We start from the raw sequence: 14746 nt of genomic DNA on the forward strand, positions 1-14746 counted from the left end.
TTTCTCAGAACATCTTGTTGCTTCCCAATTTCAAAAGCGTTCAAAATTACCTTAATTCTGGGCCGAGTGTAGTGGCTCATGCCTATAATCCTAACACTTTGGGAGTCTGAGGCCAAGGCGGGAAGATCGCTTGAGGCCAGGATTTCAAGACCAGCCTGGGCAGTATAGTGAGACCCTGTCACCACAATAAAACCAAAAACTGTAATTCTGTTATAATCTCCCGAGTGTCCCATGATTAAAAGTTTTATGGTCTCAGTTACTGATTGCAGCCATTAAAAGATAGGACATATGAAAATGAAGATATTTGTTTCTGTGTTAGCTACTTAAACACCTAATGACACAAAGTAGGAGAGATCTTTTCTTTTTTTTCTTTCTTTCTTTTTTTTTTTTTTTTTTTGAGACGGAGTCTCACTCTGTCGCCCAGGCTGGAGTGCAGTGGCATGATCTCGGCTCACTGCAGCCCCACCTCTTGAGTTCAAGTGATTCTTCTGCCTCAGCCTCCCGAGTAGCTGAGAGTACAGGCACACACCACCACACCCAGCTAATTTTTGTATTTTTAGTAGAGATGGGGTTTCACCATATTGGCCAGGCTGGTCTCAAACTCCTGACCTCATGATCCGCCTGCCTTGGCCTCCCAAAATGCTGGGATTACAGGCGTGAGCCACCGTGGTTTTTTGTTGTTGTTGTTGTTTTGTTTGTTTGTTTGTTTGTTTTGAGATGGAGTCTTGCTCTGTCTCCCAGGCTGGAGTGCAGTGGTGCGATCTCAGCTCACTGCAAGCTCTGCCTCCCAGGTTCAAGCGATTCTCCTGCCTCAGCCTCTCTAGTAGCTGGGACTACAGGCGCATGCCGTCACGCCCAGCTAATTTTTTGTGTTTTTAGTAGAGATGGGGTTTCACTGTGTTAGCCAAGATAGAGTCTTGATCTCCTGACTTTGTGATCCACCCGCCTCGGCCTCCCAAAGTGCTGGGATTACAGGCGTGAGCACCATGCCCGGCCATGAGAGATCTTTTCTTTCTTTTTTGAGATGGAGGTTTGCTCTTGTCGCTCAGGCTAGAGTGCAATGGCATGATCTTGGCTCACTGCAACCTCCAACCCCCAGGTTCAAGTGATTCTCCTGCCTCAGCCTCCCGAGTTGCTGGGATTATAGGCTCCCACCACCACGCCCAGATAATTCTTGTATTTTTTTTTAGTAGAGATGGTGTTTCACCATGTTGGACAGGCTGGTCTTGAACTCCTGACCTCAGGTGATCCACCTGCCTCAGCCTCCCAAAGTGCTGGGATTACAGGTGTGAGCCACCATGTCAGCTGGAGAGATCTTTTCTAAGATAACTCTTTGAGAGGATTCCATAGGCAAGTTCTTGCACTTGAATGATAGGAATTATGCATACATGTATAAACTCAAAATATATTAAGTACTTTTTGTAGATGAAGCACTGGTTCCTGATAATTAAAAATTAAGTGAGATAGTCCACCCTCAAGGAGCTTATGGTCTTGATAGGGAACACAGAGATACACGTATGAGAACTTTGGCTCTGCAGGAACGCAGAGGGGCATATTGCCTCAAGCAGTCAGGAAAGACTTCACAGAAGAGGTGAGCTGTGCTGGTCTATGAAGAGGCAGAGGAGGAAAAGAAGGCATTCCAAGAAGAGGCAACAGCAAAAGAGATGAGCTTTTAGGAGGAAGAGCATCCCCATTCCACAGAGATCCTAAGGAGAACCAGTTAAGCTAATTTGCTCCAGCATGGCTATGTCCAAGCAAAGAGCAGTATTAAGTCTTATGATTACTACAAAAAAATTGTCTGGGCGTGGTGGTGTGCATCTGCAGTCCCAGTTACTTGAGGGGCTGAGGTGGGAGGATCACTTGAGCCCAGGAGGTTGAGGCTGCAGTGAGCCTTGATCGCGCCACTATACTCCAGGCTAGGTGAAAAAGTGAGACCCTGTCTCAAAACAAAAGTGTTATCTAACATTATTCCTGGGCTACCCTGCCTCTGGGTGTGTTGCTTTCATAGAATCCTATCTTTGTGAACAGTTATACCAAGCTGAGTAAAACACAAGCTAACAGGTCTTAGAATTGGTTGTCTGAGTATGGGGTTGACAAAAATAACTACTACCTATGCATTCTTAGTGGCCAAAAAAAGAGTCACCAGCATGCAGCGATGCTGGGAAGCCTTGTTAATAACATAAAGCTTTTGTTCACTATATCATCCTTTCAGAAGATGTATAACAGTGTCCCTAATTCCAGGAGTGAATTTTATATACATTCTGGGAGTTCACACTTTTATCTGGCAAATTCATAGGACTTAAATCTCAGGCAGATGAAATGTAGTCTACTACTTTTACAGTATACCTTGTATTTCAAGAAAATCTCATCCCATCCCCCAAACCTGATATAAACACATTTATTCTTTATCACTCTCTATATGCCTTTCCCTCTCCCCACATACTCACATGGTTCTTTCTAACTTTCTAGATTCAGATATTAAAGACATCTGAGGTCACGCAGCATCTGCCCAGGGAGTGTCTTCCAGAAAACCTGGGTGGGTACGTCAAAATTGATCTCGCCACTTGGAATTTCCAGTTCCTACCACAGGTGAACGGCCATCCAGATCCCTTCGATGAGATCATCCTGTTCTCCCTCCCTCCTGCCTTAGACTGGGACTCAGTACATGTTCCAGGTCCCCATGCTATGACCATCCAAGAGTTGGTGGACTATGTTAACGCCAGGCAAAAGCAAGGAATCTATGAGGAATATGAAGACATTCGTCGTGAGAACCCTGTTGGCACTTTCCACTGTTCCATGTAAGTAGGAAAGGTGTGGGCCAGCAGCTGGTTACCAGGATGCTTCTGGCAGGCTCTGGCAACAGCTCCTTCCACCCTTCACTTGCTTAACAGAGACCCTTCCTTGTGTTAGGGAACATCACTCTCACATAAATGATGGTTTCTCACATGCAGAAAGAGGTACTTTCTGCTTTGGTGCTCTTGCCAACATCCTATGCTCTGAAGTTTCTGAACGTCTTTGGTACCAACAGAATAAACCTGTTGGACATATTTTTGGATATTTTTCTGAAATGCAAGTGTTTTTTTTAAAGTAGGTTCAAAATAGGCTACTCTCTATTCCAGTTCTCAGTGTGAGCGCTGGTTTGTTCATTTAGGCAGTTTCTCCCCATAACATTTATGGTATAACATTACATCTTGAGGAGGGGTGTAGTACACTTAAAATAATCCACAGTTAGTAAGAGAGTACAGTTGCCTCATAGGACTTTAACCCCTTGAGATTTTCATTCTACTCAAATCTTACCACAAAACCATCTAGCTAGTTTATAACTCTGGCTCATAACTACTTGATAAGTACTGTTGGCCATAGAACATAGATCCTCCCTTCCTTCCTCCCTCCCTCTTTCCTTTTTTTTTTCTTTTTGAGATGGAGTCTCATTTTGTCACCTAGGCTGGAGTGCAATGGCATGATCTCGGCTCACTGCAACCTCCACTTCCCAGGTTCAAGCAATTCTCCCTGCCTCACCCTCCCAAGTAGCTGGGATTATAGGCACGCACCACAACGCCTGGTTAATTTTTGTATTTTTAGCAGAGATAGGGTTTCACGGTGTTGGCCAGGTTGGTCTCGAACTCCTGACCTCAGGTGATCTGCCCGCCACGGCCTCCCAAAGTGCTGGGATTAGAGGCATGAGCTACCACACCCGGCCTTTTTTTCTTTTTTCTCTTCTCTTCTCTTCTCCTTTTCTTCTATTTTATTTTCCTCAAATTCCTAGGTTCAAGTGATCCTCCTACCTCAGCCTCCTGAGTAGCTGGGACTATAGGTATGTGCCACTATGTCCAGCTACTTTTTTATTTTTTGAAGAGATGGGATTTCAGCATGTTGCCCAGGCTGGTCCTAAACTCCGAGGCTCAAGTGATCCTCCTGCCTCAACCTCCCAAAGGGTTGGGATTACAGGCGTGAGCAAGTGCACCCAGTCAGATTATTTATCTACCATATTACTGTCATTTCTCTTACCATGTTTTAATTGGTTGCCCCAGAAATCTCTTTCTCTCCAACTAGTGAGCTGTGTCTTTTGAAAACTGCAGAAACTAGGGCTGAGTGCAGTGTCTCAGGCCTATACCCAGCACTTTGGGAGTAAAGGAATAGGAGGATCATTTGTGCCTAGGAGTTTGAGACCAACCTGAGCAGCATAGCAAGACCCCACCTCTACAAAAATAAAAAACAAAAAAATTAGCCAGGCATGGTGGCACACTCCTGTTGTCCCAGCTGCGCTGGAGGATGACTTGAGCCGGGGAGGTCAAGACCGCAGTGAGTTATGATCACGCTACTGAACTCCAGCCTGAGTGACAGAGTAAGACTTTGTCTAAGGAAAAAAAAAAAAAAGAAAAAAAAAGGAAAGAAAATTAGGGAAGCTGTCCTAGTGGGTCCCAGCCTCATATTCCAACTTAACCAAAAATTCCCTCTGTGAGCGACACAAGTTTTTTCCCTTCTCAGCACTTCGGTTTTCCTCTGTGTAATATGTGACTGCTGGACTCTGATATTCACCTACCTTTGTAGCTTAAATGTTTTAGAAATCTAGGATTCTGTGAGTACCTCTTCTCTCTTGTAACTCCTGCCCAGTGTAGTCAGTGTGCTCTGAATAAGATGCAGGGACAGAGTCTTTTAGCAAAGCAAAGAGGGAAAATAATGAGACAGGGAAAGTCAGAGAGAAGAGGCACTTGGGAAGGAAGTCAATCAGAGCAAGAATGCAAAAGAAAATAAGAGGAGACATAGGGGACACAGATCCCATATCAACAAGGGAAAGTATTCTTTTCTCCCATACAGCTCTGTTTCTTCCCTACCAGCTCCAGACCCCTATTTTTATTTCATTTTTATTTCATTTTATTTATTGTATTTATTATTTTATTATTATTATTTTTAGAGACAGAGTCTTGTTCTGTCCCCTAGGCTGGAGCATAGTGGCATGATCATGGCTCACTGCAGCCTCCATCACTTGATGCTCAGTTGATTCTCCTGCCTCAGCCTCTTGAGTAGCTGAGACCACAGACATGCACCACCATGCCTGGCTAATTTTTTAAAATTGTTTGTAGAGTCTCCCTATCTTACCCAGGCTGGTCTTGAACCCCTGGACTCAAGTGATCCTCCTGCCTCAGCCTTCCAAAGTGCTGGAATTATAGGTGCTACCTATGCCCAGCTACCAGACTCCCTGTTTACATCCAATCTCTTTTGCAAACAGAACCGTTATTCCGTTAAAGTCTTTTTTGTTGTTGAGACAGAGTCTCACTCCATCGCCCAGGCTGGAGTGCAATGGTGTGATCTCAACTCACTGCAACCTCCGCCTCGTGGGTTCAAGCCATTCTGTGCCTTAGTCTCCCAAGTAGATGGAATTACAGGTGTGTGCCACCACACCCAGCTAATTTGTGTGTGTGTGTGTATATATATGTGTGTGTGTGTGTGTGTGTTTATTAATTAATTAATTTACTTATTTAGAGACAGAGTCTCACTCTGTTGGCCAGGCTAGAGTGCAGTGGCACGATATCGGCCCACTGCAACCTCCATCTCCCATACTCAAGCAATCCTCCTGCCTCAGCCTCCTGAGTATCTGGGATTACAGGCATGTGACACCACGCCCAGCTAATTTTGTATTTTTAGTAGAGATGGGGTTTCACCGTGTTGGCCAGGCAGGTCTCAAACTCCTGACGTCGGGTGATTCACCCTCCTCGGCTTCCCAAAGTGTTGGGATTACAGGCGTGAGCCACCGTGCCTGGCCTAATTTGTGTATTTTTAGTAGAGATGGGGTTTTGCCATGTTGGCCAGGCTGATCTCCAACTCCTGACAAGTGATCTGCCCACCTCGGCCCCGCAAATGCTGGGATTACAGGCATAAGCCACCGTGCCCAGCCTCCCTTGCAGTCTTTTTTTTTTTTTTTTTTTTTTGAGACGGAGTCTCGCTCTATCACCCAGGCTGGAGTGCTGTGGCCGGATCTCAGCTCACTGCAAGCTCCGCCTCCCGGGTTCACTCCATTCTCCTGCCTCAGCCTCCTGAGTAGCTGGGACTACAGGCGCCCGCCACCTCACCCAGCTAGTTTTTTGTATTTTTTAGTAGAGACAGGGTTTCACCGTGTTAGCCAGGATGGTCTCGATCTCCTGACCTCGTGATCCACCCATCTCGGCCTCACAAAGTGCTGGGATTACAGGCTTGAGCCACCGCGCCCGGCCTCTCCCTTGCAGTCTTAAATCAAGGAAGTACGTTGGAGCAGGGAGGAATGCTAGGCTGATCTAAGAGTATGCACACTTATCCTGGGGATTCTTCACCTTGCTCTTGGTGCTTCTGCAGCTACCAACTGCTGTGAGGCCCTTGAGATGTCACTTCTACTATGGAGTCTCCCCTCCTCCATTAAAAAAGTGGGTTTGGCTGGGCGTGGTGGCTTACGCCTGTAATCCCAGCACTTTGGGAGGCCAAGGCTGTGGGTCACAAGGTCAAGAGATTGAGACCATCCTGGCCAACATGGTGAAATCCCATCTTTACTAAAAATACAAAAATTAGCTTGGCATGGTGGCATGCACCTGTAGCCCCAGCTACTCGGGAGGCTGAGGCAGGAGAATTGCTTGAGCCCAGGAGATGGAGGTTGCTGTGAGCTGAGATCATGCCACTGCACTCCAGCCTGGGCGACAGAGCAACACTGTCTCAAAAAAAAAAAAGTGGGTTTAGATTGTCTTGTTGGCATCATCCAAACCAGCTACCATTTGACAATCAGAGAACAGATCCCTCATCCAATGAGAGGACTTACTAGTCTTGCCTATTGAATGATTGATTCCCCACTTGATAATTTAGAACCTAGAATCCTCATCAGCTCCAGGCCTCTGACACCAATTCCCAGTAGAGCTACTTACACAGAACAAACTATGTTTCCCTTGGAATTCTGGATTATGAAGTGGCTATCAGTGTATATTCACTCTTGCCCAGGATTCCCCTGGACCAAGAGACTTTCTTTCCCTTTTCTCTTTTTACTTTTTCTTATAATTGTAGATTCACCTGCAGTTGTAAGAAGTAATAGAGACATATCACATGTACCCTTTCTGCAGTTATCCCATGATAACATCTTCCAGAACTATAGTGTAATATCACAGCCAGAATGTTAATATTGATACAATCCACCAATCTCATTTAGACTTCCCCAGTTTTACTTTGTTTGTGTGTGTTTAGTTCTATGCAGTTTTGTCACACATGTAGGTTTGTGTATCTATCACCATAGTCAATATACAAAGAGTTCTATCACCACAAGCCTCCCCTCGTTGCCCTTCAATATTTTTATCTTTATTTACTTTTTTAAGATGGAGTCTTGCTCTGTCACCCAAGCTGGAGTGCTGTGGCACAATCTTGGCTCCCTGCAACCTCTGCTTCCCAGGTTGAAGTGATTATCCTGCCTCAGCCTCCTGAGTAGCTGGGATTACAGGCATGCACCACCATGCTTGGTGAACTTTTGTATTTTTAGTACAGTTGGGGTTTCACTATGTTGGCCAGGCTTGTCTCAAACTCCTGACCTCAGCTGATTCACCCACCTCGGCCTCCCAAAGTGCTGGGATTACAGGCGTGAGCCACTGCACCCAGCCTCATTGCCCTTTAATAAACATATACCTCCTTCCCACCACCTCCCCATTCCTAACCCCTGCAACCACTAATCTATTCTCCATTTCTATAATTTTTTCCTTTCCAAATTGTTGTTATATCAAATAACATTATATAAAATATTAAAAAATTACATAATACTGTATGTAATCTTTTAGGATTGGTTTTATTCATTAGGCATATTTGTATGGGAAGGGGGAAATATATATTTTTTTTCTTTGAGATGTGGTCTCGCTCTGTCACCCAGGCTGGAGTTCAGTGGCACGATCTCAGCTCACTGCAACCTCTGCCTCATGGGTTCAAGTGATTCTCCCGCCTCAGTCTCCCAAGTAGCCGGCATTACAGGTGCCCGCTACCACGCCCAGCTAATTTTTTTTGTATTTTTAGTAAAGATGGGGTTTCACCATACTGACTAGGCTGGTCTCCAACTCCTGACTGCGGTGATCTGCCAGCCTTGGCCTCCCAAAGTGCTGGGATTACAGGCATGAGCCACTGCGCCGGGCTGAAATTTTTTAAGATACAGAAAAGTACACAGTATGACACTATAGACAACTATGTTCCTACTACAGAATCAATACTGACTCTTGTTAATATTTTGTTATATTTACTTCATCTCTTTTTTTTTTCTTTGAGACAGAGTTTTGCTCTTGTTGCCCAGGCTGGAGTGCGATGGCGTGACCTCAGCTCACTGCAACCTCTGCCTCTTGGGTTCAAGCGATTCTTCTGCCTTAGCCTCCCAAGTAGTTGGGATTACAGGTGCCCACTACCAAGCCCAGCTAATTTTTTGTATTTTTCATAGAGACGGGGTTTTGCCATGTTGGTCAGGGTGGTCTTGAGCTCCTCACCTCAGGTGATCCACCCGCTTTGGCCGGCCTTTTTTTTTTTTTTTTGAGGCGGAGTCTCACTCTGTCGCTCAGGCTGGAGTGCAGTGGCATGATCTCGGCTCACTGCAAGCCCCACCTCCTGGGTTCATGCCATCCTCCTGCCTCAGCCTCCCGAGTAGCTGGGACTACAGGTGCCCGCCACCACGCCTGGCTAATTTTTTTTTTTTTAGTAGAGACGGGGTTTCACCATGTTAACTAGGATGGTCTCAATCTCCTGACCTCATGATCCACCTGCCTCGGCCTACCAAAGTGCTGGGATTACAGGCTTGAGCCACCATGCCCAGCCGCCCCCCCCCCTTTTTTTTAAGAGAGACGTGTTCTTGCTCTGGGGGTTGGAGTGCAGGTGCGGTGGCACTGTCATAGCTTACGGCAGCCTCAACCTCCTGGGCTCAAGTGATTTTCTTGCCTTAGCCTTCCTAGTAGCTGGAACTAGAGGTGTGGGGTACCACATCTTGCTAATTTTTTTGAAGTTTTTGTAGAGATGGAGTCTTGCTCTGTTGGCCCAGGCTGGTCTCAAACTGCTGGGCTCAAGTGATTCTCCAACCTCAGCCTCCCAAAGCACTAGGATTTTAGGCATGAGCCACTGTGCCCAGCTATCTTTTTTGTTATTATATAAAAGAAAGAATTTATTATAAAGTTGAAATTCCTTCTAATCCTCATTCTTAGTTCTCCCCAGTCATCATAAGCAGCTACTAGTATGAATATGGTGTTTCTTCATAGTTTATTTTGTTTATACTGTTATATATACATAAGCAGTTATGAACAATATAGAGTATTATTTTATATGTGTGACCTTTGTAATTTCTTTGCTTTCAGTTAATATGTGCAAATAATTTTTTTCAAAACCAAAAGTTCTAAAGAAGACAAGCAATGGCCGGGCACGGTGGCTCACACCTGTAATCCCAGCACTTTGGGAGGCCGAGGCAGGCAGATCATGAGGTCAGGAGTTCGAGACCATCCTGGCTAACATGGTGAAACCCCATCTCTACTAAAAATACAAAAAAAAGAAATGTAGCCGGCCTGGTGGCGGGCACCTGTAGTCCCAGCTACTCCGGAGGCTAAGGCAGGAGAATGGCGTGAACCCGGGAGGTGGAGCTTGCAGTGAGCTGAGATCACGCCACTGCACTGCAGCCTGGGCGACAGAGTAAAACTCCATATCAAAAAAAAAAAAAAAAAAAAAAAAGAGAAGACAAGCAATGACAAAATAAATAGCAAACTCATTTTACCCTCAGTTCCATTACCTATAATCATGTATTCAACTCTTGTAGCTGTTGCCCCTGGTATTTCATCCCTAATTCTAAATTAAAATGCTTATAATATGCCAGGCACAGTGGCTCATGCCTGTAATCCCAGCATTTTGGGAGGCTGAAGTGGGTAGATCATTTGAGCTCAGGATTTCAAGACCAGCCTGAGCAACATGGTGAAACCCTGTCTCTACAAAAATTACAAAAATAAGCTGGGTGTGGTGGCGTGTGTTTGTAATCCCAGGTACTTGGGAGGCTGAGGTGGGAAGCTCACTTGAGCCTGGGACGTTGAGGCTGCAGTGAGCCAAAATTGTGCCACTGGACTCCAGCTTGGAATACAGAGCAAGACTCTGTCTCAAAAAAACAAAAAAAACTTAATAGTACTTTTAGTGACTTTTATTGTAGGTGCTCATTTAGCTCTTATACTATGTCTCCACTTTCCTTTTGACTACTCTTCCGATATATAATAATTACATGTAACATTCTTAAATTGAATCATCATTGTACATTATTGTGACTATATAAATTATTTTTACTGGAGAGCTACATGGGCTACTATGAAATGATCAAATATATTAACAATTTTTTTTTTTTTTTTTTTTTTTTATTAGGGGGGGGTTTTTCCCTTTTTGCCCGGGTGGTCTCAAACTCCTGGCCTCAAGTGATTCACCTGCCTCGGCCTCCCAAAGTGCTGGGATTACAGGTGTGAACTACTGTGTCCAGCCTTTTTTGTTTTTTTTTTTTTTTTGAGACAGGCTCTCACTCTGTCACCCAGGTTGGAGTGCTCTATCTCGGCTCACTGCAACCTCCGCTTCCCAGACTCAAGCAATTCTCTCGCCTCAGCCTCCAGAGTAGCTGGGACCACAGGCATGCTTCACCATGTCTGGCTAATTTTTTGCATTTCTGGTAGAGATGGGGTTTGGCCATGTTGCCCAGGCTGGTCCCAAACTCCTGAGCTCAGGCCATCCACCTGCTTCAGCCTCCCAAAGTACTGGGATTACAGGAATGAGCCACTACACCTGGCCTAATAATCTTATGAATTCAATTTTTTGTTTCTTCTGGAGTTAATTACCAAATTTTTTCATTTCCTTTAGTTTTCTGTGTATGTTCCTCATTCTTTCTCTTTTTTTCTTTTTGTTTTTTGGTTTTTTGATGTTACCCAGGCTGGAGTGCAGTGGCGCGATCTCGACTCACCGCAACCTCCACACCCTGCGTTCAAGCGATTCTCGTATCTCAGCCTCCTGAGTAGCTGGGATTATAGGCACCTGCCACCTCGCCCAGCTAATTTTTTTTGGTATTTTTATTAGAGACATGGTTTCACCATTTTGGCCAGGCTGGTTTCGAACTCCTGACCTCAAACGATCTGCCCACCTTGGCCTCCCAAAGAGATGGGATTATAGGTGTGAGCCACCGTGCTTGGCCCTTCATTATTTTTCTATATGCCCAATCAGAATTATTTTACAGTGTCATCATTAGTTTCCAAGTGATTGAATGTATCAGATAGTCAATTGTGTCTTTTTTTTTTCCTGAGACCTCACTTTCAGAACTTTTTCTTTCGTTCTAGTCTAAACTGTGGTTGGTTATTCTGTAGGCTTGTTCCTCACTTTTTATCTTGTAATTTTCCCTCTTTCCTTTGTTGATCTTGTTTCCTAATTGTAGACCACCTTCTTTCTTTACTTTTATTCTATTTTGCTAGAGTATAAAACTCTAGGTTGGAAATAACTTTATCTCAGAATTTTTAAGGCAATGCCTTTCCAATTACTAGTTATGCTGTCTGTGAATTGTCTGATCTTATTCTTTCTCAATCTATTTATTTGTTTGTTTGTTTGTGATGGAGTCTCACTCTGTCGCCCAGGCTGGAGTGCAGTGGCACAATCTCGGCTCACTGCAACCTCCACCTTCTGGGTTCAAGTGATTCTCCTACCTCAGCCTCCTGAGTTGCTGGGACTACAGGCGTGTGCCATCATGCCCACCTAATTTTTGTATTTTTGGTAGAAACGGAGTTTCACCATGTTGGCCAGGCTGGTCTCAAACTCCTGACTTCAGGAGATCTGCCCTTCTTGGCCTCTCAAAGTGCTCGGATTGCAGGAGTGAGCCACTGCACCCAGTCTAAATTTCTTAAACAGAAAAAGAAATTATCTTTAAAATGCTCAGGGAAGAAAAAAGAAAAACAATAGATCTTTAAAAGGATTGAGAGAGGCTGGGCATGGTGGCTCACGCCTGTAACCCCAGCACTTTGGGAGGCCGAGGAGGGCAGATCACCCGAGGTCAGGAGTTCAAGACCAGCCTGGCCAACATGGCGAAACCCTGTCTCTACTAAAAATATAAAAATCAGCCAGGTGTGGGGAGGCTCCTGTAATCCCAGCTACTCCGGAGGCTAAGGCAGAATCCCTTGAACCTGGGAGGCGGAGGTTGCCGTGAGCCGAGATTGCGCCACTGCACTCCAGCCTGGGGGACAGAGCGAGACTCTGTCCCCGCCCCGCCCCCCAAAAAATTAACAATGATGTGCCTTAGTGTAGGTCCTCTTTTAAAATTTATTACAATGGTTACTTGATAGATTCTTTTAATCTGAAGGCTTGTTATTTAGTTACAGGGTTTTTCTTGTTACATTGTTTTTTAAATGATTTCTTTCCTTGCATTATGTTAGTTCTCTCTCTATATATATGTAAATATATATATATTCCTATCAGTCTGGTTGGATCTTCTAGAGTAAGAATTGACAAACTTTTCCTTAAAAGACAAGATAGTAAATATTTCAGTATTGTGGGCCTTACAGTCTTTGTTACAAGTACTCAACACTGCCAAAATATACTTAGTGAGTACAGAAATAAATGAGCTTGACTGTGTTCCAATAAAACTTTATTTACAAAAACAAGTAACCAGTGCATAGTTTACTGACTCAACACTGTCAATATATACTTAGTGAGTACAGAAATAAATGGGCTTGACTATGTTTCAGTAAAACTTCATTTACAAAAACAAGTGGCCAGGGCATAGTTTACTGACTTGTGTCTCAGAATGATTCTCTTAACTTTCTTCATTTTTTTCTTTTTTTTTTTTTAATTAAATGAGACAGTCTCGCTCTGACGCCTAGGCTGGAGTACAGTGGTGCAATTTCAGCTCACTGCAACCTCCACTTCCCGCGTTAAAGCGATTCTCATGCCTCAGTCTCCTGAGTAGCTGGGACTACAAAGCGCACACCACCACGCCCTGCTAATTTTTATATTTTTAGTAGAGACAAGTTTCAACATGTTGGCCAGGCTGGTCTTGAACTCCTGACCTCAAGTAATCCGCCCGCCCCATCCTCCCAAAGTGCTGGGATAACAGGCATGAGCCACTGTTGCCTGGCCAGTTTTTCTCATATTTTCATCACTTTTTTCATTTTGTTTTGTATTCTGGAAATTTCCTCAACTTTCTCTTTTATCTCATCTATTAAAATTCTTATTTTTGATATTATTTTTAATTTCCAAGAGCTTTTCTTCTCTGTTCCTTTTTCATTGTACTCTTCTTATTTTATGTATAATTGTATCATCTCTTTTCTCTTTGAGGATATTAATGATAGCCTTTTAGAGGTTTTCTCTTACTGACTCTTTTTTTAAAAACTTCTGTAGCCCCCATGTGTTTGAATTATGAGTTTTTCCATTTGTTTGTTTTTTGTTTGATTTTGAGACAGGGTCTCACTTTGTCACCCAGGCTGGAGTGCAGTGATGCAATCATAGCTCACTACAGCTTCTGTCCCCCAAGCTTAGGTGATCCTCCTACCTCAGCTTCCTAAATAGCAGGGACTACGGGTATGTACCACCATGCCCAGCTGATTTTTTAAACTTTCAGTAGAGACAAGGTCTTGCTATGTTGCCCAGGCTGGTCTTGAACTCCTGAGCTCAAGTGATCCTCCACCTTGGCCCTCCCAAAGAGTTAGGATTACAGGCATCAGCCGCCATGACCAGCCTGAATTGTGTTATTTGAATTGTGTATTAAAGTATTTGTGTTAGGGGCTTTCCTTAATTACATTGAGATCCTTGGCTTTTAGTTCACATTTATGGTCCTTAAAAGCTGCATGGTTACGAAAGCAGATAGTAATGAACAAAAACAAAAACAAGCTGCATGGAAGCTCGTTTTGCATGGATGAGCTTCAGATTATAATGATCAGACAACTAGCTTGTTGTTGGGTATACTCCAAATGACAGAATTCTTTAACCTGATGCTGTTTACTTTATCCAGAGAAGAGTTCTCCCATCCTTTGGATCCACTGATGGGATCCGAGCTTGAATATGAGTGTAGGACAGGACAGTGAAAATGGGTCAGGGATTTTCACTATATAACATTCAGATTTTCATTTTATTCCCATTTTTAGCTCTGTTCCTCACCTTGCTTTCCATGGTAAGGGAGTTCTGAGGGTGTGCCATCTTGTCTCTCTATAGATACCTCCCTTGGTCCTAGCTTCTATGTTTGGCCATGTCAGCCAAAATCCTCCTGATTTTTCTCTGTCAAAATGGGTTGAACACTCTTTGTGTGCTGATGTCTCCACTGTCACTTTTTGGGTTTGTAGTGAATATTCCTTTATCATCATTTTAGTGAAGCTACTGGGTGAATGGAGTGGAGTCAATATGTGTTAGACTGGCATTTAAGGTCAGGCTTGGTGACTCACACCTATAATCCCAGCACTTTGGGAGGCTGAGGCGGGAGGATTGCTTGAGTCCAGGAGTGTGAGACCAGCCTGGGCAATGTGGCAAAACCCTTTCTCTACAAAAAATTTAAAAATTAGCTGGGCGTAGTGGTGTTCATCTGTAGTCCTAGCTACTCCTGGGCTCAGGATCACTTGAGCCCAGAGAGATTAAGGCTGCAGTGAGCTGTGATTGTGCCACTGGACTCCAGCCTGGGCGACCCTGGAAACCTTTGAGATGTCTCAAAAAGAAAATGAAATTGGAATTTAGGAGATTTGGTTTGAAAATCTTTTGACAAATAAATAGTAGAAATTTTTATCTGCAGCTAGAG

At 44.1% G+C, this 14746-nt stretch overlaps 1 protein-coding gene across 1 annotated transcript in view; it reads left to right on the forward strand.

Annotated features, from left to right (window-relative positions):
- Positions 1-14746, forward strand: part of PTPN9 (protein tyrosine phosphatase, non-receptor type 9) — a 109271-nt gene that overhangs the window by 72066 nt on the left and 22459 nt on the right. The window contains exon 7 of the mRNA XM_025390255.1: positions 2470-2798. Coding sequence (XP_025246040.1) covers positions 2470-2798 — 329 coding nt within the window. The remainder of the gene's footprint in view (positions 1-2469; positions 2799-14746) is intronic.

The sequence above is a fragment of the Theropithecus gelada genome, chromosome 7a (genome assembly GCF_003255815.1).
Source record: "Theropithecus gelada isolate Dixy chromosome 7a, Tgel_1.0, whole genome shotgun sequence".
Taxonomy (NCBI): domain Eukaryota; kingdom Metazoa; phylum Chordata; class Mammalia; order Primates; family Cercopithecidae; genus Theropithecus; species Theropithecus gelada.